The following is a 27,954-nucleotide window of genomic DNA, read 5'->3' as shown; positions in this document are numbered from 1 at the left end:
CCAACAAAAACATCACAAAAGAATCAGAAACCCTGGAACAAGTGAAGGTTTACCAACCACCAAGAGAAAGTCAAATCAAGAAACAGGCAACTTAAAAATAGTAAGAAAGCTTTGTGACATTCTTAATTACACCTGCCCCACTCTCTCCCTAGTTCTAGAGGGAATAAAGAGTCAGTCACAAATTATCACATAGGTGTGTTCTAATTTGTCTATCTTGTCAGATACGCATATTGCAGGGATTTTCATCCCTGCTTTACCTAACATGGAGCTCACCAGGCCAGAAAGTGGCAGACATCGCTCAAAAACAACAACCAACCTGCAGATGCTTGAGACTGCCTAAGGCCTAGGAGGAAAGAACCAGGGAGAGAGATTCTTTAGAAAATTAGGGCATTCCAAAGCATAAGAGACTTAAAAACTGAGAACAAACTGAGGGTTGATGGGGGGTGGGAGGGAGGAGAGGGTGGGTGATGGGTATTGAGGAGGGCACCTTTTGGGATGAGCACTGGGTGTTGTATGGAAACCAATTTGTCAATAAATTTCATAAAAAAAATAAAAAAAAAAAAAAAAAAAAGAAAAGGAGGATCCTTTAAACAATATGAGAAAAAAAAAAAAAAAAAAAAAAAAAAAAGAAAATTAGGGCATTCAAGAACACCTGTGTACACAGGGCATTTCAGAAAGACACAGATATGCCTAGGACCAGATGCATGCTCAGAAAAGACCCAGGAAAAGGGAATTAGAAAATATCTTGAGAGGAATGAAAATGAAAATACTTTACAAAACAAATAACCTAAGAAGACCTTAAGTTTTAACAGTGGGCCGACCCCTAAGTTCAGTTTAAGTCTGGCCAAGTGTTGAAGAGGAGCCCCAGCACAAGGCCAATTCTCAAAGACTAGATGAGGTACTTTCTTGTTTGCCTGTTTTAGTAGCTGGTATTCAAAGATATCTCTGTCAAAACACTAGCTGGACACAAGCTAAGGCAAAGAAACTTCCATGACCACCTACAGCAAGGAATATAGTTTGCAAAAATAATTGGAAAACGGCACTAGACAATGGCTATTACAGCATTCAGTGATCAACAACAAAACCTAGAAAAGGGAGAGAATATGATTTCCAGGATCAACACCTCATAATATTCAAATGTCCAGTTTTCAACAAAAAAATAACAAGGCTTACAAAGAAACAGGAAAAAAGCCACTCAAGTGAAGAAAATTAACTGACAGAATCTGTCCCTAAGGAAGCCCAGACACTGAACTTATTAGACAAAGACTTTAAAATAATGGTCTTGGGGGCAACTTGGTGCTTCAGTTGGTTAAGTGCCAACTTTGGCTCAGGTCATGATCTCATAGTCTGTGGGTTAGAGCCCTGAATCGGGCTGTGTGCTGACAGTTCAGAGCCTGGAGCCTGCTTTGGACTCTGTGTCTCCCTCTCTCTCTGCCTCCCCCCCTCAAAAATAAACATTATAAAGATTTTTATAGGGGTGCCTGGATGAATCAGTTGATTAAACATACAACTCTTGATCTCGGCTCAGGTCATGATCTTATGGTTTGTGAGTTCAAGCCCCACGTCAGGCTCTGTGCTGACAGCTCAGCGCCTGGAGCCTGCTTCGGATTCTGTGTCTCCGTCTCTCTGCCTCTACCCCATTTGTGCTCTCTCTCTCTCAAAAATGAACATTAAAAAAGTTTTTTTTAATTTGTAAGTAAACAAATGAAAAAATACCCAAAGATTTGAAATGAACTTCTATGTACAGCCTGGTACACAGAAGTACCATCAGAGTCAAAGTGCACATGAGCTGGTAATAATAACTTCAGATATAAGGCCAATGTCCATTTTTTTAGAATAGAAGACTCACACTAGAGCTTCCCTAAACTATTCCTGACAGTGTAGTGTGCATTAAATCAAATAGCTTTGGGGCGCCTGGGTGGCTCAGTTGGTTGAGCATCTGACTTCGGCTCAGGTCATGATATCATGGTCCATGAGTTCGAGCTCCGCGTCGGGCTCTGTGCTGACAGCTCAGAGCCTGGAGCCTGCTTCAGATCCTATGTCTCCCTCTCTCTCTGCTCCTCCCCTGCTCACATGCTGTCTCTCTCTCAAAAAGAAATAAAGATTAAAAAAATTTTTTAAATCAAATAGCTTAACAGTTTTGTCTAAAAGCATCAATAATGTCAGTTATAAGCTAAGAAGTCACATCTCAAAGCCATCGTCATCCTCTGTGTTCCGAATTATTCTAATCGTTTATACATCAGGTCTGTTCCATCTTAAACCAACAGACAGATAAACAAAACCAATGAAAGGAACCAGTGATTGAGTCCAACAGCAAAACCATTTAACCTCAGTTTTCCCTCTAGCTTAGTCACCCACTGTCTCTTTGTTTAGAGTGAAATATCTGATAACAGTGCTCTCTAGAGTAAAATGTTAAGAATCAGAGAAAACTAGGTGTGGAGTGCATGGAAACTCTGTGCTATCTAGAAATTTTGTTATAAATCTAAAACAACTCTAAAACAATTTTTAAATAACTATCTTAAAGATGGTCAAAGAAAAAAAGAAAAACATGAACAAAGAACTTTAAAAATCATGAAAACAATGTATGAACAAAATGAGAATACCAATAAAGAGAAAGAAATTATAAAAAGGAACCAAACAAATTCTGTGGCTGAAAACTACCATAAATGAAATAAAAAATTCACTACAGGGGTTCAAGAGTAGATTTGAGAAAATAGAAGACACGATTGGGAAACTTGAAGATAATTTATATTATTACCCAGTCTTAACAAAAAGAAAAGAAAAAATGAAGTGAACAGAAACTATAGATCTACGAAATACCATCACTTGAACCAATATTTGCAGGAAGGCAATACCACAGGGAGGAGAAAAAGGGACAGAGATTATCTGAATACATCCAAAAACTTCCCAAATTTAAGACATGAAGCAACAAATCAAAGAAACTAAGTAGAATAAACACAAACAGACCCCCACTGAAACAGATTATCATCGAATTATTAAAAGATAAAGACAGAATCTGGGGGCACCTGGGTGGCCCAGTCAGTTAAGTGTCCAACTCTTGATTTCAGCTCAGGTCATGATCTCATGGTTCAGGTTTGAGCTCCACGTGGGCCTCCATACTGTCAGTGGGAAGCCTGTTGGAGATTCTCTCCCTCTGCCCCTCTTGCACTCATGCTCTTTCTCGCTCAAAATAAATAAACTTAAAAAAAAAAAAAGGTAAAGACAGAATCTTGAAAGCAGCAAGAGAGAAGTGACTCACCATATACAAGAGATCCTCAATAAGATTATCAGTTGATTTCTGAGTAGAAAAACCACGGAGGCAGAAGACAATGGAATGATGTAAACCACTGAAAGAATAAAACTGTCAACCAAGGACTCTGTTTGGCAACCTGTCCTTGAAAAATGAGGGGCAAATTAAGACATTCCCAGATAAACAAAAGCTGCAGAGTTCATTACCACTAGGCTTACCCTACGAGAAATATTAAAGAGAATCCTTCAGGTTGAAATGGAAAAAAAAAAAAAAAACCAGACAGTACCACACAAATTATGAAGAAATAAAGATTTCTAGTAAAGGTAACTACACAAGGAAACGTGAAACACAGGATATTTTTGATTTGTAAAACCATTTTTTATTTCTTATGTGGTTAAAAAAACAAATGCAGTCCAGAAAGTTTCACTGATGAATTCTACAAATTACAGCAATTCTCTACCATCTCTTTCAGAAAAACCAGAGGGAATACTTCCTAACTCATTCTATGAGGCCAGCATTATGCTATTACCAAAACCAGACAAACACATTACTAGAAAACTACAGACCAATGACTCTCATGAACACAGATGCAAGAATCCCTAACAAAATAAAAGCAAATCAAACCCAGCAACGTTACTATATCAACAGGCTAAAGAAGAAAAGTTACATGAACACATCAGTAGATACAGAAAAGGGATTCACAAAATCCAACACTCAGTCATGATTAAAAACCCTCTGCAAACTAGGAATACAGGGCTGCTTTCTCAACTTGATAAAGAACATCTAACAAAAAATCTACAGCTAACATCACACATAATGATGAAAAACTAGAAGCTTTCCCACTAAGATCAGGCATAAGACAAAAATGTCCCCTCTCACCACTTTTCAAAACTGTACTGGGAGTCATACCTAATCCAATAAAGCAAGAAAATATACAAAAGGTACACAGACTGGGAAGGAAGAAATCAAACTGTCTTTGTTCACAGATGACATAATAATCTATGTAGAAAATCCTAAAGAATTGACAAAAACACTGCTGAAACTAATACGCAATTATAGCAAGGTTGCAGAATACAAAGTTAATATACAAAAGTTAATAACTTTCCTATATACCAGCAGTGAATTTGAAACAAAGAACACAATACCATTTACATTAGCACCCGCCATTCAAAAAAAGAAATACACAGGCATAAAATAACAAAACACATTATAAAATCTATATGAGGAATGCTACACAACTCTGATGAACAAAATGTAAGAATTAAATAAATGGGGACATATTCCACGTTTATGGATAGGCAGACTCAATACTGTCAAGAGGGCAGGTATTTCCAACTTGATTTCTTAATTTAACACAATTCCAATCAAAATCCCAACAAGTTATTTTGTGGATGTTGACAAACTGATTCTAAAGTGTATATGGAGATGCAAAAAAAACCCTAAAAAACAAAAAAACAAAAACAAACCTAGAACAGCCAACACAGTATTGAAGGACAAAATAAAGTTGAAGGACTGACAACACCTAGCCACGAGACTTGCTATAAAGCTACAGTAATCAAGACATGTGGTACTGATGAAAAAAACAAATAAACCAATGGAACAGAACAGCGAACCCAGAAATAGACCCCAAGAAATATCAACTGATCTTTGACAAGAAAACAAAGGCAATACAATGGAAGAGAGATTGTCTTTTCAACAAGTAGTGCTGGAACAACTGGACATCCACAAGCAAAACAATTTAGACACAGACCTTACACATTTCATAAAACTAACTCAAAATGGATCCAGAGACCTAAATGTAAACCACAAAAGTGATAAACTTCTAGAAGATAACACAGGAGAAAACAAATAACCTTGGATTTGGTGGTAACTTTTTAGATACACTACCAAAGGTATGATCTATGAAAAAGAAATAATTGATAAGCTGACCTCATAATTAAAAACTTCTGTTCTGCAAAAGGCACTGTCTAGAGAAAGAGAAGACAACCATAGACTGGGAGAAAACATTTGCAAAATACACATCTGATAAAGGAACTGCTATCTAACATATACAAAAAACTCTTAAAACTCAACAATAAGAAAACAAACAGGAGCACCTGGGTGGCTCAGCTGGCTGAGTGTCCAACTTCAGCTCAGGTCATGATCTCACAGTTTGTGAGCTCAAGCCCCATGTCAGGCTGTCTGCTGTCAGCACGGAGCCCATTTCGGATCCTCTGTCCCCCAGTCTCTCTGCACCTCCCTCCCTCACATTCTCTCTCTCTCTCTCTCTCTCTCTCTCTCTCTCTCTAACAATAAACATTATAAGAAAAAAAATGATTAAAAAATAGACTAAAAAGGGGGGGGGGGCACTAAAGATCTGAGCAGACACCTCACCAAAGAAAACATACAGATGGCAAATAAACACATGGAAAGATACCCCATGTCATATAGCATCAGGGAAATGCAAATTAGAAGAAGATACCAGGTCTTTTGTCTGGACTGCTGACATGCCATCCAGACTGAGGAAGACCTGGAAACTTGGGGGTCATGTAAGCCACGGCCACAGCAGTATCAGCAAGCACCGGAAGCACCCAGGAGGCTGGGGTAATGCTGGTGGCATGCATCATCACGGGATCAACTTTGACAAATATCATCCAGGTTACTTTGGAAAAGCGGGTATGAGGCATTACTACTTAAAAAGGAACCAGATATTCTACCCAACTGTCAACCTTGATTAAACTGTGGACCCTGGTCAGTCAGCAGACACGGGTAATGCTGCCAAAAACAAGACTGGACTTGTTCCTATCATTGATGTGGTGCGTTCATGCTACTACAAAGTTTTGGGAAAGGGAAAGCTCCCCAAACAGCCTGTCATCGTGAGGGCCAAATTCTTCAGTAGAATTGCTGAGAAGAAGGTTAAGGGTGGGCGGGGGGGGGAGGGCACCTGTGTCCTGGTAGCTTGAAGCCACATGGAGGGAGATTCATTAAATACTTACAAGTGAAGTAAAAAAACAAACACACACAAAAAAAGATCCCACTACACACCTATTAGAATGGCCAAAATCCAGAACACTGACAACACCAAATCCAGACAAGGATGTGGAGCAGCAGGAACTGTAACTCCTTGCTGGCAGGAATGCAAAATGGTACAGCAACTCTGGAAGACAGTTTGGCAGTTTCTTACAAACTACACATACTCATACTATGCAAGCCAGCAAGCATACTCCATGGCATTTACCCAAATGAGCTGAAAACTTATGTCCACACAAAAACCTGCACACAGACATTTATAGCAGCTTTACTCATAATTGCCAAAACTTAGAAGCGACCACAATGTCCTTCAGGAGGTGAACAGATAAGTAAACTGTGTAGTATACCCAGGCAATGGAATATTACTCAACACTAAAAAGAAATGAGCTATCAAGCCATGAGAAAACATGTAGGAAGCTTAAATGCATATTACTAAGTGCAAGAAGTTGATCTGGAAGGGCTACATACTCTAACTCCAACTATATGATATTCTAGAAAAAGTAAAACTATGGGAGGGGTACAAGGATCAGTAGTTGCCAGGGGTTACTAGGTTATCAGGGTTGGGAGAAAGGAATGATGAACAAGTGGAACGCTTAGGACTTTTAAGGCAGTGAAACCATTTTTTATGATGCTGCAATGGTGGGTTACATACTATACACTTATCATACCCAGAGAATATATAACACCAAGAGTGAACCCTAATGTGAATATAGACCTAAGGTAATTATGGTGTGTCCATGTACATTCATCAATTGTAACAAATATACTACTCTGGTTCAGGATATTGACAGTGAAGTAAGCTGTGTATGTGTGATAGAGTATTATGGGAACTCTGCAGTTTTCACTTAATTTTGCTCTGAAACTTAAAGAGCTCCAAAAAATAAAATTTATTTTACCAAAGGGATTATATACCATGACCAACTCAGATATACTCCAATAAAGCAAAAGTGGTTCAACGTAGAAAAAAATCAAACAATACACCACATTAATAGAATGAAGGACAAAAACTACATGATCATTTCAAATGTTGCAGGAAAGGTATACAAATCTATCAACCTTTCATAAAAAAAAAAGTACTCAGAAAACTAGGAATGGAAGGAAATTTTCTCACCATGATGAAGGCATTTACGAAAAACCCACAGCTAACATCATATTCAGTGGTCAAAGACAAAGTTCTTCCCCTAAGATCAGGAACAAAATAAGGATGCCTGCTTTCCCCAATGCTATTCAATAATGTGCTAAATGTTCTAGCCAAAGCAACTAGACAAGAAAAAAATAAAAAGTATCCAAATTGGAGATGAAGAAGTAAAAACTATTTGCAAAAAACATGATCCACAAGAAAGCTCATAAAGCTAATAAGCTCAGCAAAGTTGCAGGTTGCATGATCAACAAACAAAAATCAGTTGTGTTGTCATCTTTCCATATACTAATAATGAACATTCCAAAAAGAAAATTGAGAAAGCAATTCCATTCGCAATAGTATCTAAAAGAATAAAATACATAAAAGTAAATGTAACCAAGAGGTGAAAGACTTACACACTAAAAACTATAAAACACTGCCAAAAGAATTAAAAGACCAAAATAAATGGAAAGATACCTAAAGTGATCTGCAGATACTATGCAATCTCTATCAAAACCTCAACATCCTTTTTTGCAGAAATGGAAACACCAATCCTCAAATTCATTTGGAATTGCAAGGAGCCCCAAAGGTCAAAAGAATCTTTACAAGGAACATGAGAGGACACACATTTACCGATATTAAAACTTACTACACAAAGCTGCAGTAATCAAAACCAGCATGTGAATAAACATAAACAGACCACTTAAATAGTATTAAGAGTCCAGAAAAAAACCCATACATCTACAGCCCCTTGATTTTTGAGAAGGACGCCAAGACTATTCAATAGGGAAAGAACAATCTATTCAACAAATGGTGTTGGGATAACTAGATTTCTACACGCAAAAGAATCAAGTTGAGCCCTTAATGCACACCATATATAAAAATTTACTCAAAATTGGTCAAACCTAAATGTAAAAGCTAAAAGCATAAAATTCCTAAAAGAAAACACAGGGAGGGGCTTCATGATGCTGGATTTGTCAACAGGTACTCCGCCAAACACAAACAAATTGTATATTGGACTTCATCAAATTTTAAAACTTCTGTGCATCAAATGACACTATCAAGAAAGTGAAAAGACAACCTACAGAATGGGAAAAAATACATGCAAATCACATAGATGATAAAGGCCTAATAAATATCCAGAATATAAAGCACTCATACAACTCAACAAAAAATAATTAAAAATGCACAAAGGAATTGAATAGATATTTCTCCAAAGAAGATATACAAATGGCCAATAAGCACATGACAAGATGCTCAACATCACTAATTATTAGGGAAATTTAAATGAAAACCATAATGAGAAAATATGCTACACCCCATTACGATAGCTATTATCAAAACATACCTGAAAATAACAAGTTCAAGTGACAGTGTAAAGTAAGTGGAACCCTCATGCATTGCTACTGAGAAAACAGTGCAGCCACTGTGAAAAACAGTATGATGTTTCTTAAAAAAAACAAACAAAAACAAAAACATAAAATTACCATTGACTCAACAATTCCACTGCTAGGTGTATACCCAAAAGAACTGAAAACGGGGATTCAAACAGATACTTGTATACCAATGTTTACTGCAGTATTATTCACAATAGCCAAAAGGTGGAAACAACCCAAGTGTCCATCACAGATGAATGAGTAAACAAAATGTGGTATATACATACAATGGAATATTACTTAGCCATGAAAAGTTAAAATAAAGTTCTGATACATGCTACAACATAGATGAACCTTGAAAACATACGCTAAGTAAAAGGAACCAGATACTAAAGGACAATTACTATATTATTCCACTTACATGGAATATCTATAATAGGTAAATTATTATTTTACCTACCTTAGATTACCAAGGACTCAGGGGTAGGGTGGAAAGGGAGTCATTTCTACTTGAAAAATTTTTGGAAGATAGTGGTAATGGCAGCACACGGTATGAATGTAATTAATGCCACTACATTATACACTTAAAAATAGTTAAAATGACAAACTTTGTTATACACGTTTTACCATGATAAAAAAAAATTTAAAAAAAAAAACAACTTTTTTTCTAAAGAAAAGGAAAAATTGCCATGACAAACATAAAAGATAAGGCTCGGTCAGTAAGGGAGTGCATATTTCTCCTATACAGTATTCAAAACACACCTACACAGGAAATAGGAGGAAAGCAGCGTCTATAGTCCCCATCCCACACCTCCAGCCACACCCAGGGCACAACCACAGAAGAGTGCCCCTGACCTGGCTGTAGCTCAGCTCTGGCCATGTCACTGGAAGACACAGGAAGATGCTGTACCTGATACCACTGAAGACAATGGATTTAAAACTACGAATAAGACACCAACACCCCCACCCTCACTGAACTCATAGTTTAGGGGCGAGACATGAATCTAACTAGGGGAGACAGAAAGCAGACCTCTGAAAATGTAAAAACCATCTTAAGCTGAAGAAAGTTGTCTATAAACCCTTAAAAAATAAAATTATGAGAGAAGCATTGTGAGTTATGAACAATTAAAAAAGAGCTTTTTTTTTTTTTTTTTTTTTGAGAGAGAGAGAAGTGCTCACAAGAGTGCATGGGTAGGGGCAGAAAGAGAGGAAGAGAGAGGAGCTCAAAGCAGGGCTCAATCCCACAAACAGTTGAGATCATGACCTGAACAGAAATTAAGAGTCAGATGCTTAATCAACTGAGCCATCCAGGCGCCCCAAGAAGAGAGCTTTTACAACAACATTTCCCTGAGTTTTTTCTCTGGCCATGGAAGACTCATCTGAGGAAAAGGCAGAAGGCAGACACCACACCCCGCAGCCATGGCCCCCAACTCTCACCTGAGGTTTGTGAGAGCCTCTTGTACCTACCTGAAGCCACCTTAGGTTGGTTGCCAACAATTCCAACAGTCCTCCCGTTCATTCTTGCAAAACCAACAATGATGTTCTTGGCATAATTGGGCATGATCTCAAAAAATTCTCGCTCGTCGACAACCTGCAGGGATAAATTTACACCTGAGCTCAAAATGATAAAGAGCCAGATACAACATTACAGAATGACAGACACAGTACAGAACGACCGAGCTGGATAGCCCCGACCCCAGTTTCTCCAAGGACAAAGGACTGGGGGCAGTGGCAGCACCCATTCCCTGCTGGAGGGGAAACCCTCTTGCACACTGCTGGGGAAGATATACCAGCACAGCCTTTTCTAAGGGTTCTATTTGAATTTGGCATTATTTTACTCTTTCACCTTATTTAGAAATCATTTCAAACTTAACATAAAAATTTCCAGAATAGTAAAAAAATAAAATAAAAAGTATATATCCAGATTCTCCATTTCTTAACATTTTACCACATATAACATAGGGATGTCATTCCCTATCCCTCCCACCTACCTCCCCTTTCTCTATGTATTTATATATACACACCTCTCTCTACATATGTACATATATATGAATTTTCTCAACTATTTGACAATAAGTTATAGACATGATGCCTCTTTACCTCTAGATACCTCAGTATGCATCTCCCAAGAACAAGAACATTCTCATAACTACAATCAGATTGCCAAAATCAGGAAACTAGTAACACCACTACTATCTATCACAAAACCTTATTCAAATTTTGCCAGTTATTGCAATAATACCCTTTACAGCAACAACAGTCTGGTTCTAGAGCCTAACCTGAGAGCACGATGTGCTTGCAATGGTCTGTCTCTGTCTTCGGCCAGCATCATGATCCCAGGGCCGTGGGATCAAGCCCCGAGTGGGGCTCCATGTTGAGCCAGAAGGCTGCTTGGGATTCTCTTTCTCCCTCTGTCCCTCTTCCCCACTCCCTTCCTCCTTCCCTTCCCCTTCCCTCTCTCTCTCAAAACAAAAACAAGAAGCTGTCCCAGAGGACAGAGCTAGGAAATCCATAAATACACACACACACACACACACACACACACACACACACACACACACACATTTCTAAAAGTAGTAAGAAAATGCTCGGTTCATACTAATGCCCGCAATTCTAGATTCCCCCTTACAGTAGACATCAGACTCCCATTATCTTCCAAATGGACTTATTGATTCCTCAAATATTGAGAAACTGGTGTCAGAACTGCTACCCCATATGACTGCCAAAAAAAACACACTAAAATTCAGTACTTTACAACTATTTGTTACTGGACTAAAGATATATAGTCAAAATACCATGTTCAAAAGTTATTCATTTGAAATATGGGTTAATTCGTTTTTATCTTAAAGGTTTTCCCTCGGTCTTGATTTTAACATGTAAACATTAATATAATTTAATGTCACTCCCCATCCTTTCTACCCTAATTCCATCCATCCTGCCATTATTTTCTGATTTATCTCTCATGTGTGCAATATAGAAATGAGCAAATACATGTATTTGTTTCGTTTTGTGTTTGTTTTGGAAAACAAATCATTTTAATTTCCAATTCTATCATAAATGGAAAGTGACCTACTACACACAGATACTGTTTAGCACTTCAGGTTTCCTCACTTAACAATATATCCCGAGAATCACTCCCTATCAGTTCACAGAGATCATGCTCACTTTTTCCTGCCTACTACTCGACTGTGTGGATGTACCATGTTTACTCAACCAATCTCCTTTGTGTTGTTCACAGCAACTTAAAAGTTAAATCCAGGATGCCTAGAATATTTTGCAATTGCAAATAACACAACAGTAGTAACCTTGTACATCTATAATTTTGGATGATGAGAATCAGTATATGTTCAGTGTAAACACCTGAAAGGGGAACTGCGGGGTTCACATGTAAATATGCCCATTTAGTCTTAGCAATTACATTCCCTTCCCAGTAATTTATGACAGGGTGCTTTGCCAGACTTACCAATGGAAAACGTTTTTAAAGTTTTTTATTTTTTGCCAATCTGACAGATGAGAGAAATGATGACTCAATGTAATTTTAGCTTTCATTTCAAACATAATGAGTCAAGTTGAAAATCTTTCCATATGTTTAAGGTCTATTTTATATACATTTTTGTGAGCTATCCATGTTTCTTGCCTTTTTTTTCTATCAATTTTGGTCTTTATTTCCTCAATTTTTAAGAGGTTTTTAAAAACATATTAGGGATATTATCTTTTATTTGTGATGTACACTGCAAATATTTCCTCCTACTTGGTTGTCTTTTAACTTTCTTTATAGATTTTTAAATTCTTTACACAGTCACACTTACCACTTTTTTTTAAACAAAACTGAAACTGGATTTTGAGTCATATTCAAAATCCTTTCGTTACCTTCCCCTGAAGTTAAGGAAATCCATCTACACATTCTTTTAATGCTTACATGAATTTCACTTATTATATTTAGTTCTCTGATCTATCTGTAGTTCATTTTTGTGTATGATATAAAGTACAAATCTAATTTTATATTTTTCTAACCAGCTAGCTACCTAGTTGTTCACCACCATTTATTAAAAAACTAATCTTTGGGGTTCCTGGGTGGCTCAGTTGGTTGAGTGTCCTACTCTTGATCTCTGCTCAGGTCATCATCTCCTGGTTTGTGACTTTGAGCCCCGCATTGGGCTCTGCTCTGATGGCATGGAGCCTGCCTGGGATTCTGTCTCTCCCTCTCTGCCCCTCCCTGGCTCTTTTTTTTTTTTTTTCCTCTTCCTCTAACTTAAAAAAAAAAAAAAAAAGTTTAAAAAGCTAATCTTTGCTCCTAGAATTTGAGATAATCTTACCGTATTACCTATATTCTATATGTACTTGGATCTACTTCTAGATTTTCTATTCTGTCCCACTGGTTTATGGAACAGTACCACACTGTTTTAATTACAGTATGCTTTAATATGGGATATGGCCATAGTCTTTCTTTTGTGGTATATTCCTAGTTATTCTTATTCATATGAACATCTTTTTCTTAAACTAAGGGAAAATTTAGGGTTTTTTTTTTAATTAAAAAAAATTTTTTTAATATTTATTTTTGAGAGAGAGCATGCACGCAAGCACAAGCAGGTGAGGGAAGAAAGAGAGGAAAACAGAATCTGAAGCAGGATCCAGGCTCTGAGCTATCTGCACAGAGCCTGACAAGGGGCTCAAACCCATGAACTGCAAGATCATGACCTGAGCCTAAGTCAGATGCTCAACCAACTGAGCCACCCAGGCACCCTTTTAGTCTTCTTTTTAAAACAGTCTAATTTAAAAACAAGTTGAAGTGAATCCCTATGAACTTTTCTATGAACTTGTCTAGATGTATTTTAAAATTTTTGTTTCAGGGGCACCTGGGTGGCTCAGTCTGATTAAGCACCTGACTTCAGCTCGGGTCATGATTTCACGGTTCATGAGTTTCAAGGCCTGCATCGGGCTCTGTGCTGACAGCTGGGAGCCTGAAGCCCCTTCAGATTCTGGGTCTCTGTCTCTACCCCTTCCAATTGCACTCACATGCGTGCTCGCTCTCTCTCTCTCAAAAATAAACATTAAGAAAACTTTTTAAAGATTGCTTTAAATTTACAAACTACCTCAGGAAGAACTGTTTTTATGATGTTAACTCAACAACCAGAACAAGGAATGTCTCTTCATTTGTTCGTCTACTTTTATATCTTTCAGAATTTTAAAAATTTCTCCCATAGGGTTACTACTAAATACTTAAACTTCTTTCTTTGTATGCTACCATAATTGGTTATTGTGTTGATGACAATATGTATATGTCAATTTTATATCTTTTTCCCTGGTTATTGTTTCCGTTTCATCATACATTCCGTAGCATTTTTTAGTATACCAGATCAACTACAAATGTAGCTTAGCTTCTTTTCCAAGGCTTTTGCCTTTAGGTGATCCACTTCTTGTCTCATTGCATTGGCTAATATCTCTAGTAACACGTTAATAGTGGAAATAGTAGGATTCCAACTTTGTAGACAGAAGGGAGCAGTATGTGCACTTGAAAAAAATGTGTATTCTGTTTTTGAATGAAATGTTCTATATATGTCTATTTTTTATATCATTTAAGGAAATATTCACATTTGCTTATTGATTTTCTGTCTAGATGATGTATTCCACTGGTGTAAATGGGGTATTAAATTTCCTTGCTATTACCATAACTGTCAATTTCTTTATGTCTGTTAACATTTGCTTTTATGTATTTAGGTGCTCCAGGGTTGGGTGCATAGATATTTAAAATTGTTATATTTTCTTGTTGGATTGGTCTCTTTAACATTATGTAAGGGCCTTTTTGTCTCTTTTCTTTTTCTTTCATGACTCTGGCTAAGGTTTACCTATTTTGTCGATCTATTCAAAGAATCAGCTATTGTTTTCAGTGATCTTTTCTGTTTTAAGTCTCCAATTATTTCTATCTGATCTTTATCATTTTTTTTCCTTCTACTAACTTTGGGCTTTGTTCGTTTTTTTGTTGTTTTTGTTTTTTTTTTTTTTTTAGCTCCTTTATGCCTAGGGTTATAGTGTTTGAGATTTTTCTGATTCCTGAGGTAGGACTATATCCCTATAAATTTCCCTCTTAGAACTGCTTTTGCTATGTCACAAAGACTTTGGACCATTGTATTTTCAGTTTTCCTAATGTATTTTTTTATTTTATCTTTGGTTTTCTTGTTGACTTACTGATTTTTTTAATAGCATGTTGTTTAGCCTCCATTTGTTTATAGTTTTTGTTCCTCCCACCTCACCCCAGTAATTGATTTCTGGTTTCATACTGTGGTGGTTGGAAAAGATGAATGACATTTCAGTCTTGTTAAATTTATTGAGATTTATTTGGTGACCTAACATATGATCTCTCCTTAAGAATGTTTCATGGGCACTTGAGGGGGCACCTGGGTGGCTCAGTCAGTTAAGCATCCGACTTTGGCTCAGGTCATGATCTCACAGTTTGTGAGATTGAACCCCACATCAGGCTCCATGCTGACAATGCAGAGCCTGCTTGGGATGCTCTCTCCCCTCCCTCACTCGCGGTCTCTCTCAAAATAAACAAACGTAAAAAAAAAAAAAAAAAAAGAATTTAAGATAATGTTTCATGTGCACTTGAAAAGCACGTGTATTCTGTATTTGGATGAAATATACTATATATGTGTATTTTTATGTATCATTTAAGGCTACTGTTTCCTTATTGATTTTCTGTCTGATCTATTCCAGTGGTGTAAGTGAAAGAAAAAAATTATAAAAGATCGGACAGAAAGAAATGGAGACTTAAAAAAAAAATAGAAAAGATCACTGAAACCAAAAACTGGTTCTTTGAAAATATAAAAGAGGTTAACCTTAGCCAGAGTCATGAAGGAAAAAGAAAAAAAGAGGACCCAAAGAAATAAAATCAAAAATAAGTAACAACCCATGCCATGGAAATACAAAGTATTTTAAGAGACTACTAGGAAAAATTATACACCAACAAATTGGATAACATAGAAAACATGGGTAAATTCCTAGAAACATACAACCTTTCAAAACTGGATCAGGAAGAAATGGAGAATCTGAACAGATTAATTACTAGTATCAAAACAATTCATAATCAAAAAACCCCTAACACAAGCCCAGTACCAAATGGATTGACAATTGAATTCTACCAAACATTTAAAGAATTAATACTGGGGCACCTGGGTGGCTCAGTCAGTTAAGCATCTGACTTTAGCTCAGTTCATGATCTTGCAGTTCATGAGTTCAAGCCCTGCATCAGGCTCGCTGCTGTCAGCATGGAGCCTGCTTTGAATCTTCTGTCCCCCTTTTCTCTCTGCCCCTTCCTCATGTGCTCGCTCGCTCTCTCTCTCTCTCTCTCTCCAAAATAAAGATTAAAAAAATTTTGTTTTAATTAATACCTCTTTTCCACAAAGTACAAAAAAAAAAAAAAAAGAGGAAAGCTTCCAAATGACATTTTATGCAGCCAGTATTACCATACTGATCCATACCATACCATACTGTCATACCAAAGCCAGACAAACACTTCACAAAAAAAGAAAACCACAGGCCAATACCTCTGATCAACATCAATGCAAAAATCCTCAACAAAATAATAGGAAACTTCATTAAACAATACATTATTTTAACTAGATCAGTCACCACGATCAAGTGAGATTTATTCTGGGGAAACAAGAATGGTTCAATATTCACAAAATCAATAACATGATACATCATATTAACAAAATGAAGGACAAAATTATATGATCATCTCAATAGATGCAGAAAAACTATTTGACAAAATTAGACATCTGTTCATGATGAAAACTCAAAAACTAAAAGGCAGCCTATGGAATGGGAGAAGATATTTGCAAACAACATATCTGATAAAGCGTTAGTATCCAAAATCTATAAAGAACTTATCAAACTCAACACCCAAGAAAACAAATAACCCAGTTAAGAAATGGGCAAAAGGGGCGCCTGGGTGGCTCAGTCGGTTAAGCATCCGACTTCGGCTCAGGTCATGATCTCACGGTCCGTGAGTTCAAGCCCCGCATCAGGCTCAGAGCCTGGAGCCTGTTTCAGATTCTGTGTCTCCCTCTCTCTCTGACCCTCCCCCATTCATGCTCTGTCTCTCTCTGTCTCAAAAATAAATAAACGTTAAAAAAAAAAAATTAAAAAAAAAAAAAAGAAATGGGCAAAAGACATGAATAGACACTTCTCCAAAGAAGACATCCAGATGGCTAATGGACACATGAAAAGATACTCAACATCATTCATAATCCAGGAAATACAAATCAAAACCATAATGAGATCAATCTCACACCTGTCAGAATGGTTAAAATTAACACAAGAAACAGGTGTTGGCAACGATGTGGAGAAACAAGAACCCTCTTGCACTGTTAGTGGGAATGCAAACTGGTGCAGCCACTGTGGAAAACAGTATGGAAGTTCCTCAGAAAGTTAAAAATAGACCTACCCTAAGATCCAGCAGTTGTACTGCTAGGTATTTACCCAAAAGGTATAAAAATATGGATTCAAAGGAGTAATAACATGCACCCCAATGTTTATAGCTGCATTATCAACTGCCAAACTATGGAGAGAGCCCAAATGTCCACAGACTGATGAAGGATAAAGAAGATAAGGTATACATACACAATAGAATATTACTCAGCCATCACAAAGGGTGAAATCTTGCCATCTGCAACAACATGGATGGAGCTAGAGTATATTATGCTAAGCAAAATAAGTCAGAGAAAGATAAATACCATATGATTTCACTCATATGTGGAATTTAAGAAACCAAAGAGATGAACACATGGGAGTGGGGAGAAAAGAAAGAGGGGAAACAAACCAAAAAAGACTCTTAACAATAGAGACAAACCGAGGGTTGATGGAGGGAGGTGAATGGGGGATGGGCTAGATGGGTATTAAGGAGGGTACTTGTTATGATGAGCACTGGATGTTGTATATATTTGATGGATCACTGAATTCTACCCATGAAACCATATTGCACTGTATGTCAACTAACTAGAATTTAAACGTTTGAAAAAAAAAATTTTTTTTTTTAAATTTTTTTTTTTTCAACGTTTATTTATTTTTGGGACAGAGAGAGACAGAGCATGAACGGGGGAGGGGCAGAGAGAGAGGGAGAGACAGAATCAGAAACAGGCTCCAGGCTCCGAGCCATCAGCCCAGAGCCCGACGCGGGGCTCGAACTCACGGGCCGCGAGATCGTGACCTGGCTGAAGTCGGACGCCCAACCGACTGCGCCACCCAGGCGCCCCTGAAAAAAAATTTTTAACACCAGAAAATTAGTTTAAAAAAATTTTAACGTTTATTTATTTTTGAGAGAGGGGGCAAAGGAGGGAGGGAGGGCAAGCGAGCATGAGCCAGGCAGGGGCAGAAAGAGGGGGACAGAGAATCCAAAGCGGGCTTCACACTGTGAGCACAAAGCCCACTGAAGGGCTTGAACTCACGCCTGTGGTATCATGACCTGAGCCAAAATCAAAAGTCAGCCTCCCAACCAATTGAACCACCCAGGCACCCAAGAAAATGAGTTTAGAGGGAACATACCTCAACATAATAAAACCCATACCAGAAAAACCCACAGCTAACATCATACTCAATGGTGAAAAACTGAGAGTTTTTTAAGATTAGGTACAAGTTGGAAATCTACACTCTCATTTTTATTCAACATAGTATTGAAAGTACTAGCCACAGCAATCAGACAAGAAATAAAAGGCATCAAAATTATAAGGAAGAAGTGAAATGTCATTATTTGCAGCTGAAATGATATTACACATAGAATATCCTAAAGACTCCATTGAAATACTATTAGAATAAATGAATTCAGCAGTCACAGGATGCAAAATACAAAGAAATCTCTTGTATCTCCATATACTAGTAACAAAGTAGCAGAGAAATTAAAAAAATTCCATTTATAACTGCACCAAAAAGAATAAAATACACAAGAACGAACTTAGCAAGGAGGTGAAAGACCAGTACCCTGCAAACTAAAACACTGATAAAAGATGATGGGGCACCTGGGTGGCTCAGTCAGTTAAGCATCCAAGTAGGTTCTGGTAATGTTCTCATGGCTTGTAGGTTTGACCCCCGCATCCAGCTCTGTGCTAACACCTCAGAGTCTGGAGCCTGCTTTGGATTCTATGTCGCCTTCTCTCACTCTCTCTGTCCCTCCCCCACCTGTGCTCTGTTCTCCAAAAATAAACAAACATTAAAAATAAACAAATAAATAAACCACGGATGAAAGAAACTAAAGATGACACAAACAAATAGAAATGTATTCTATGCTCATGGACTAGAAAAATTACTATCGTTACAATACCCACATTACCCAAAGCAATCTACAGTTTCAATTCAATCCCTATCAAAGATACCAATTGTATTTTTCACAATACTAGAATAAGTTATCCTGAAATTCATATTAAACATAGCCAAAACAATCTTGAGAAAAAAAGAACAAAGTTGGGAGTAACACAATCCCAGATTTCAAACTGTATCACATAACTATAATAAGCAAAGCAGGATGGTACTGGCACAAAAACAGACACATAGATCAATGGAAGAAGAGAAAGTCCAGAAATAAACTCTCACTTATGCAATAAATTGGGAAAAAACAGTCTCTTCAATAAATGGCACTGGGAAAACTGAACGGTTACATCCAAAAGAATGAAACTCAACCACTTTTTTACATCATAGACAAAAATAAACTTAAATAAAGAACTAAATATGAGACCTGAAAATAAGGAACTACTAGAAGAAAACATAGCCAGTAATTTCTTTGACATCAGCCTTAGCAACATTTGTCTAGATGTGTCTCCTCAGGTAAGGAAAACAAAAATAAACTACTGGGACTATACCAAATAAAAAAGCTTTTGCACAGCAAGAGAAACCATCAACAAAAATAAAAGGCAACCTACTGAATGGGAAAAGACATTTGCAAATGATATATCCAACAAGGGGTTAATATCCAAACTGTAGAAAGAACTTCTTTGACTCCACACCAAGAAACCTATCAATCCAATTAAAAAAGAGATCTGAATAGACATTTTTCCAGGAAGACATACAGACTTAACAGACACATGAAAAGATGCTCAACTTCACTCATCAGGGAAATGTAAATCATTTCCACAATGAGATATCACTTCACATCTGTTAGAATGGATAGTAGCAAGAAGACAAGAAATAACAGGTGTTGGCAAGGATACAGAGAAAAAGGAACACTTTTGCACTGTTGATGAAAAAGTAAACTGGTGCAGCCACTGTGGAAAACTGTATAGAGGTTCCTCAAAAAATTAAAAATAGAAATACCATATGTTCCAGGGACACCTGGGTGACTCAGTCAGTTAAGCATCTGACTCTTGATTTCAGCTCAGGTCATGATCTCATGGTTCGTGAGACTGAGCCCCACATCAGACTCTGCACTGACAGCATAAAGCCTGCTTAAGATTCATTCTCTCTCTCTCTCTCTCTCTCTCTCTCTCTCTCTCTCTTTCTGCCTCTCTTCTCCCCCACCCCCGTCTCTCTCTCTCTCTCTCAAAATATTAAAAAAAAGAATGAGAGATCTTGCTATTTGTGATAATATAGGTGGACCTAGAAAGTGACTTAAGTCAGACAAAGTCAAATACCATAGGATTTCATTTATATGTGGAATCTAAAAAGCAAAACAAACAAAAATCAGAAACAGACCTATAAATACAAAGAACTGGTAGTTGCCAGAGGGGAGGGGTGTAAGTAATGGGCCAAATGGGTGAAGGCAAATGGGAGGTATAGGTTTCCAGTTGTGGAATGAATAATTCATGAGGATGAAAGGTACAGCACAGGAAATACAGTCAAAGGTATCAGAACAGCATTCTATAGTGACAGATGGCAGCTACACATGTGGTTATTAGCACAGCATAGTGTACAGAGTTGTCAACTCATTATGTTCTACACCTGAGATTAATGTAACTTTGTGTTAACCATACCCCACTTTAAAAAAAAAAGCTAAAACAAGAAATATCAGAGAAAACCACTGTAATAGATTTCATTAAACTTGTGAGACTACAGTGCAAAACCCTATGCAGATAAAATGGAATACCTAGAAGAAATAATTTTTTTTTTTTTTACAAATTTACCTCATCTGATCCCAAAGATAAAGTTTAAAGAGCCATTAACATTAAAGACTAGAGGAAGTTATCAAAAAGCCACTCCTCCCTTACACAAAAGACACTAGGTCCTGACAATTTCAGGAGAGAACCTCTACCGTATCTTTTAAGAGCAGATAATCCCAATGCCATTTAAATTATTAGAACATAGAAAATCTGCAAATTCTTTTAGGACACTTAATGAACTTAATTGTGTTCTCACCATTCCAAATTCATAGGTTGAAGCCTAACCCCCAATGTGACTGTATTTGGTAAGAGAGCCTTTAAGGAGATAAAGTTATTTAAATGAGGTCATAAGGGTGGTGCCCTAATATGACAGAACTGGTGTCTTTATAAGAGAAAGAGACACCAGAGAGTTCTTTCCTCGCACACACAGAAGAAAGGCTACAACAGGAAACAGCATGAAGAAAGCCATCTACACCCCCAGGAAGACAAGCCTCACCAGAAATTAAGCCTGTTGTTAATTTGGTCTTGGATTTCTAGCCTCCAGAAATATGAGAAAATTAATTTCTGTTGTTTAAGCAATCCAGTCTCTGGTATTTTGTTATGGCAGCGCTAACAGACTAATACATGAAATAAGCACACCATGGATACCAAAAAACCTAAGTTTAAAATACATCAAAAAACGGGGCGCCTGGGTGGCTCAGTCAGTTGAGCATCCGACTTTGGCTCAGGTCATGATCTCGCGGTTCGTGAGTTTGAGCCCCACGTTGGGCTCTGGTGCTGACAGCTCAGGGCCTGGAGCCTGCTTCAGATTCTGCATCCCCCTTTCTCTCCACCCCACCCCTGCTTGTGCTCTGTCTCTCTCTTTCAAAAATGAATAAACATAAAAAAATTTTTTAAATACCTCAAAAAAAAATCAGCAAATCAGCTCATATCACATGACATTGATGCAAATATCCAAAATAAGATATTAACAAAATATCAAATTCCTTTTACTCAGGAATGTAAGAAGAGTTTAATATTAGTAAATCTATTAAGATAAATTTATAAATAGATCTAGGGGGAAAAAAGATCATTTCCGTAAATGCTGAAAGCATTTAAAAGATAATCAATACTTCCGTGATTTAAGAAAAAACAGGTAAACAAGAACAAAAATTAAAATAGAAACCAGTCATAGCTTTGTTAACATGAAAAAAAGATAAAATCAGAAAACACTAATGGCAGTCTCTCTGCAGTTAGCAACAAGACAAATATGCCCACTATCACAACCATTACTCGTCACTGTGATAAAATCTGGAGCTACAGGGGCACTAGGTGGCTCCGTCAGTTAAGCGTCTGACTCTTGATTTCAGTTCAGGTCATGATCTCATGATTCATGAGTTTGAAACCATTGATGGGCTCTGTACGGACAGCGTGGAGCCTGCTTGGGATTCTCTCCCCCGCTCTGCCCCTCCCCTGCTCATGCTCTATCTCTCTCTCAGAATAAATAAACATGAAAAAAATTTTGGAGCTATAGACAACTCAACTGGACAAGACAAAGAAAGGGCATGGGGGTGCACATCTGGCCTATTCACTAGAATGTGACTTGTGCTCTTGGTCTTGGGTTCGTGAGTTCAAGCCCTAAGATGGGCATGGAGCCTACATTAAAAAATAATCAAAAATTGAGGTGCCTGGGTGGCTCAGTCGGTTGAGCATCTGACACCAGCTCAGGTCATGATCTCACAGTTGGTGGGTTCAAGCCCCATGTCAGGCTCTGGGCTGACAGCTCAGAGCATGGAGCCTGCTTCAGATTCTGTGTCTCCATCTCTCTCCCTGCCCCTCCCTCACTCATGCTCTGTCTCGGAAAAATAAATAAAAATGTTAAGAAAAAAATTTCTTAATAAAAAATAAAGGGCAAAAATAATTGCCAAGGAAAAGATAGAACTATTTTCATGTAATTACCATTTGGAGAAGATGGCAAAGTAGAAGGACCCTAAGCTCACCTCGTCCCATACATATACAACACAGTAACATTCATACTAGCATAAATAATCCAGAAAACAACCTGAAGACTGGCCAAAACTCCACAACTAAAGGTAGAAAAGAAGACACATCAAAGAAGGTAGGAAGGGTAAAGACACTGTCAGAAGGGAAACAGACTGTGGCCATCCATGGTGGTGAGAAAGCCAGTGGCTGGACAAGGGTGAAAAACACTTTCACACTGAGGAGCCCACACAGGGAAGATGAATCCCCATAATATTTGGCTTTGTAAGTGAGAAGGGCTGGAGTCCACAGGTGAACACCCAACTCTTGATTTTGGCTCAGGTCATCATCTCAGGGTCATGGGACTGAGCCCCATGTCAGACTCTACACTGAGTATAAAGCATGCTTAAGATTCTCTTTCTCTCTACTCCTCTTCCCCTCTCCCGTACTCCTGCTTTCTCTCTAAACTAAAACAAAATTTTTTAAATGAAAAGGGCTGAATTTTGTGAGTTCTTAAAACCAGTAAGACTTGAAGCATGGAATTCTTATTTTATTATTTTTTAATACTTATCTATTTTTGAGACACAGAGAGAGAGAGAGGGAGAGAGCACACGAGCAAGCAGGGGAGGGGCAGAGAGAGAGGGAGAGACAGGATCTGAAGTAGGCTCCATGCTAACAGCAGAGAGCCCCATGCGGGACTCCAACTCATGAACCATGAGATCATGACCTGAGCCTAAGTCAGACACTTAACTGACTGAGCCACCCAGGTGCCCCAAAGCCTGGAATTTTTAAAATTGGAGGGCTGGGCTCTGGGAGAGCCAGGAGGGCTTAGGAATTAGATTTCCCCACCCTTAACAATACAGCACAACAGCCCTCAGATATACAGCCTGGAAAAAGCAGTTTGAAAACTGCTGGGGCAGACAGGAGGGAGAGTGATTTACTCATCTCAGAGCAAGGCCCAGAGACAGAGGGATCAAAGGGAGACCCCCCCAAGAACAAAGGAACTTTTATGTGCCATTTCTCTCCCCCACACTCCCCAACACAAACACAGGGCAACCTACGGGGATCACTGTAGTGAGGACACAAACTTACTTACACCAAGCCCCACCCTCTCTGTGCTTCAGTGGATCTGCCCATCCCAGTCAGTCTTGCTTCAGTCCCCCAGAAGACTGGCACAAACCACACCAACTCGTCTCCCAAATGGTACATTTTGCAGGACCTCAGTTCTGGCAGCAGTGGCAGGTCTCATTTTATAAGCAGACCAGCACACACCTGGTTATAAAATACATCCCAGCCCTGCTGGGGATGAAACAGTGCCCACAATAGGCAAAGACAGTCTCTGCAGACAACTAGACTGAAGGAAAAAGAGACCAAGACTCAATAGAAGAGCATACGCAACACAAACAGGAGACACCCCTAAAACACCAGGCTCTGGCGAACAGGGACACTACACTGCAGGGCACTACAGGATCTCTTCTTCATAGGGCTATTACCTTTAAGAACATGAGACATAGCTGATTCTCCTAACACACAGAAAAAGACAGAGTTAGATAAAATGACGAGACAGAGGAATATGTCCCAAATGACAGAATAGGCCAAAACCATACCAAGAGACTTAAGTGAAATGGATATAACTAATATGCCTGATAGAGAATATAAAGTCATGATAAAGATACTCACTGAACTTGAGAAAAGAGTACAGGACATTAGTCAGACCCTTAACAAAGAGATAAGGACTAGGGGCCTCTGGGTGGCTTAGTCAGTTAAGTGTCTGACTCTTGATTTTGGTCAGGTTATTAACTCATGGTTTGGGAGTCTGAGCCCCTCATTGGGCTCTAAGCTGACAGTGCAGAGCCTGCTTGGGATTTTCTCTCTCTCCCCATTGCTCTCTGCCCCTCCCCCACTCATGCTTGTGCTCTCTCAACATAAATTTTTTAAAAACTTTAAAAACACAAAGATATAAAGACTGAATCAGAGATTATGAACACAATAAGTGAAATTAAAAATAAATTTGATGGAATAAATAGACTGGATAAAGGAATGAATTAATGATGTGGAAGACAGAGTAATGGAAAGTAACCATGCTGAATAAATGAAAGGAAAAAAATTATGCAAATTGAAAACAGTCTGAGATCTCAGTGACTCAATCAAGCATAATCATATCTGCATTATAGATCCACAAGAAGAGACAAAGCAGGCAGAAAATTTATTTGAAGAAGTAATAGCTAAAAACATCACTAATCTTGGGAAAGAAACAGATATCCAGATGCAAAAGGTACAGAGAGCACCCCCTACCCCCAAAAATCAACACAAGGCAGTCCACACCAAGACACACAGTAATTAAAATGGCAAAAGCAGTGCAAAGAAAAACTTTTAAAAGCACCAAGAGGAAAAAAAAAATAGTTACATATAAGGGGAAACCCTGTAACATCAGTGGATTTTTAAGGAAAAACTGCAGACCAGAAGGAAGTGGCATGACATATTCAAAGTGCTGAAAGAGAAAAATCTGCAGCCAAGAATATGCTATCCAACAAGGCCATCACTCAGAATAGAAGGAAAGATAAAGAGTTTCCCAGACAAACAAATACGAAAGGAGTTCATGACTACTAAAGCAGCCCTGCAAGAAATATAAGAGGACTCTTTGAGTGGGAAAGAGACCATAGGTCTCGAAAGTATAAAAAGTGAAATACTAGCAATCTGAATCCAACATTACATTAAAAAAAGAAAAAAAAAATCAAACACCATGATGAAGTGGGATTTATTCCTGGGTTACAACAGTGGTTTAACATTTGTAAAACAATCAATAAAAGAAAGGATAAAAACCATATGAGCATTTCAATAGATGCAGAAAAAACATTTGACAAAGTACATGCATGATAAAAGCCCTTGACAAAGTAGTTTCAGAGGGAACATACCTCAGCATAATAAAGGCCTCATATAAAAACCCACAGCTAACATCATACCCAATGGGAAAACATGGAGAGCTTTTCCCTTAAGGTCAGGAACAAACAGGGATGTCCACTCTCACCACTTTTATTCAACATAGTACTGGAAGTGCTAGCCACAGCAATTAGACATCTAAATAAGTAAGTAAATAAATAAATAAAATCCAAATTGGGAAGGAAGTAAACTTTCACTATTTGCAGATGACATGATACTATACATAGAAAACTCTGAAGACTCCACCAAAATCTACCACAATTGATAAACAATTTCAGTAAAGTCACAGGATTCAACATCAACATACAGAAATCTGATGCATTTCTACACAGTGATAATGACACAGCAGAAAGTGAAATTAAGAAATTAATCCCATTTACAACTGCACCAAAACCAATAAAATATCTAGGAATAAACTTAACCAAAGAGGCAAAAGACCTGTACTCCGAAGGAATTTCAAGAGGACACAAAGAAATGGAAAGACATTCCATGCTCATAGATTATAAGAATATTGCTAAAATGTCTATACTACTCAAAGCAGTCTACAGATTTAATGCAATCCCTATCAAAATACCAACAGCATTTTCACCAAACTAGAACAATACTAAAATTTGTATGGAACCACAGAAGATATCCAAATAGCCAAAACAATCTTGAAAAAGAAAAAAACTGGAGATGATACCATTCCAGACTTGTCATTATATTACAAAGTTGTAGTAACACCAGTTGTCATATGGTATATAGAAATAGACACATAGGTCAATGGAACAGAATAGAAAACCCCGAAATAAACCCACAATATAGTCAATTAATCTTCGATAAAGGAGGAATGAATATGTAATGGGAAAAAGACAGTCTCTTCAACAAATGGTATTGGGAAAACCAGACAGCTATATGCAAAAGAATGAAAGTGGACCACTTTCTTACACCATACGCAAAAATAAACTCAAAATGGATTAAAACCTAAATAGGAGACCAGAAACCTTAAAAATCCTAAGAGAGAACACAGGCAGTAGTGTCTCTGACATTGGCCATACCAACTAACATTTTTCTAGATAGATCTCCTGAGGCAAGGGAAATAAAAGCAAAAATAAACTATTGGGACTATATCAAAATGAAAAGCTTCTTCACAGTGAAGGAAACAATCAACAAAACCAAAAGGCAACCTGCTGAATAGAAGATATTTGCAAATGACATATCTGATAAAGCTAAAGTTTGCAGCCCAGCATACCAAACAGGCAAGAGCAACAGAGTTCCTGAGAGCTTCAGAGGATTCCTCTTGAATCTTTTCCCAGCTGTACTGAGATATAATTGACATATAATACTGTGTAAGTTTAAGGTTGTACCCCCTTGAATCTTAATCTGACTGCTGATTAGCATACGCATGTGAACAAAGTATCCAAACTATGTAAAGAATTTATACAACTCAACACACCCGAACAAATAATCCAATTAAAAAGTAGGCAGAACACATGAATAGACATTTCACAAAGAAGATATCCAGATAGCCAACAGACACAAGAAAAGATGCTCAACATCATACATCATCAGGGAAATGCAAATCAAAACTATAATGAGATATCACCTCACACCTGTCAGAATGAAACAAGTGTTGGCAAGGATGTAAAGAAAAAGGAACCCTCGGGGAGCCTGGGTGGCTCAGTCGGTTAAGCATCCGACTTCAGCTCAGGTCATGATCTCACGGTCCGTGAGTTCGAGCCCTGCGTCGGGCTCTGTGCTGACAGCTCAGAGCCTGGAGCCTGTTTCAGATTCCGTGTCTCCCTCTCTCTGACCCTCCCCCGTTCATGCTCTGTCTCCCTCTGTCTCAAAAATAAATAAAGGTTAAAAAAAATTTTTTTTTTAAAAAAGAAAAAGGAACCCTCGTGTGCACTCGGTGGGAATACAAAGTGGTGCAGCCACTATGGAAAACAGTATGGAGGTTCCTCAAAAAGTTAAAAATAGAACTACCCTACAATCCAGCAATCGCACTATTGGGTATTTACCCAAAAAACATAAAATGCTAATTCAAAGGAATACATGTACCCTTATGTTTATAGCAGCAGTATTTACATTAGCCAAGATATGGAAGCAGCCCATCGATAGATGAATAAAGAAATGTGTGTGTGTACACACACACATGCATGCGCGCGCGCGCGCGCACACACACACACACACACACACACACACACACACACACACACACTGGAATATTATTCA

The 27,954-nt window shown here is 38.0% G+C and overlaps 1 protein-coding gene across 2 annotated transcripts in view; it reads right to left on the bottom strand.

Moving 5' to 3' along the window:
* PCCB (propionyl-CoA carboxylase subunit beta) overlaps positions 1-27,954 on the bottom strand; it is a 98,571-nt gene that overhangs the window by 6,688 nt on the left and 63,929 nt on the right. For both annotated transcript variants that reach the window (XM_047874279.1, XM_047874278.1), the window contains one exon: positions 10,223-10,346. In XM_047874279.1, the coding sequence (XP_047730235.1) occupies positions 10,223-10,346 (124 nt within the window). The remainder of the gene's footprint in view (positions 1-10,222; positions 10,347-27,954) is intronic.

Source organism: Prionailurus viverrinus, chromosome C2 (genome assembly GCF_022837055.1).
Source record: "Prionailurus viverrinus isolate Anna chromosome C2, UM_Priviv_1.0, whole genome shotgun sequence".
Taxonomy (NCBI): Eukaryota; Metazoa; Chordata; class Mammalia; order Carnivora; family Felidae; genus Prionailurus; species Prionailurus viverrinus.
The sequence above is the reverse complement of the archived record's forward strand: the minus strand, read 5'-3'. Positions and strand labels throughout refer to the sequence as shown.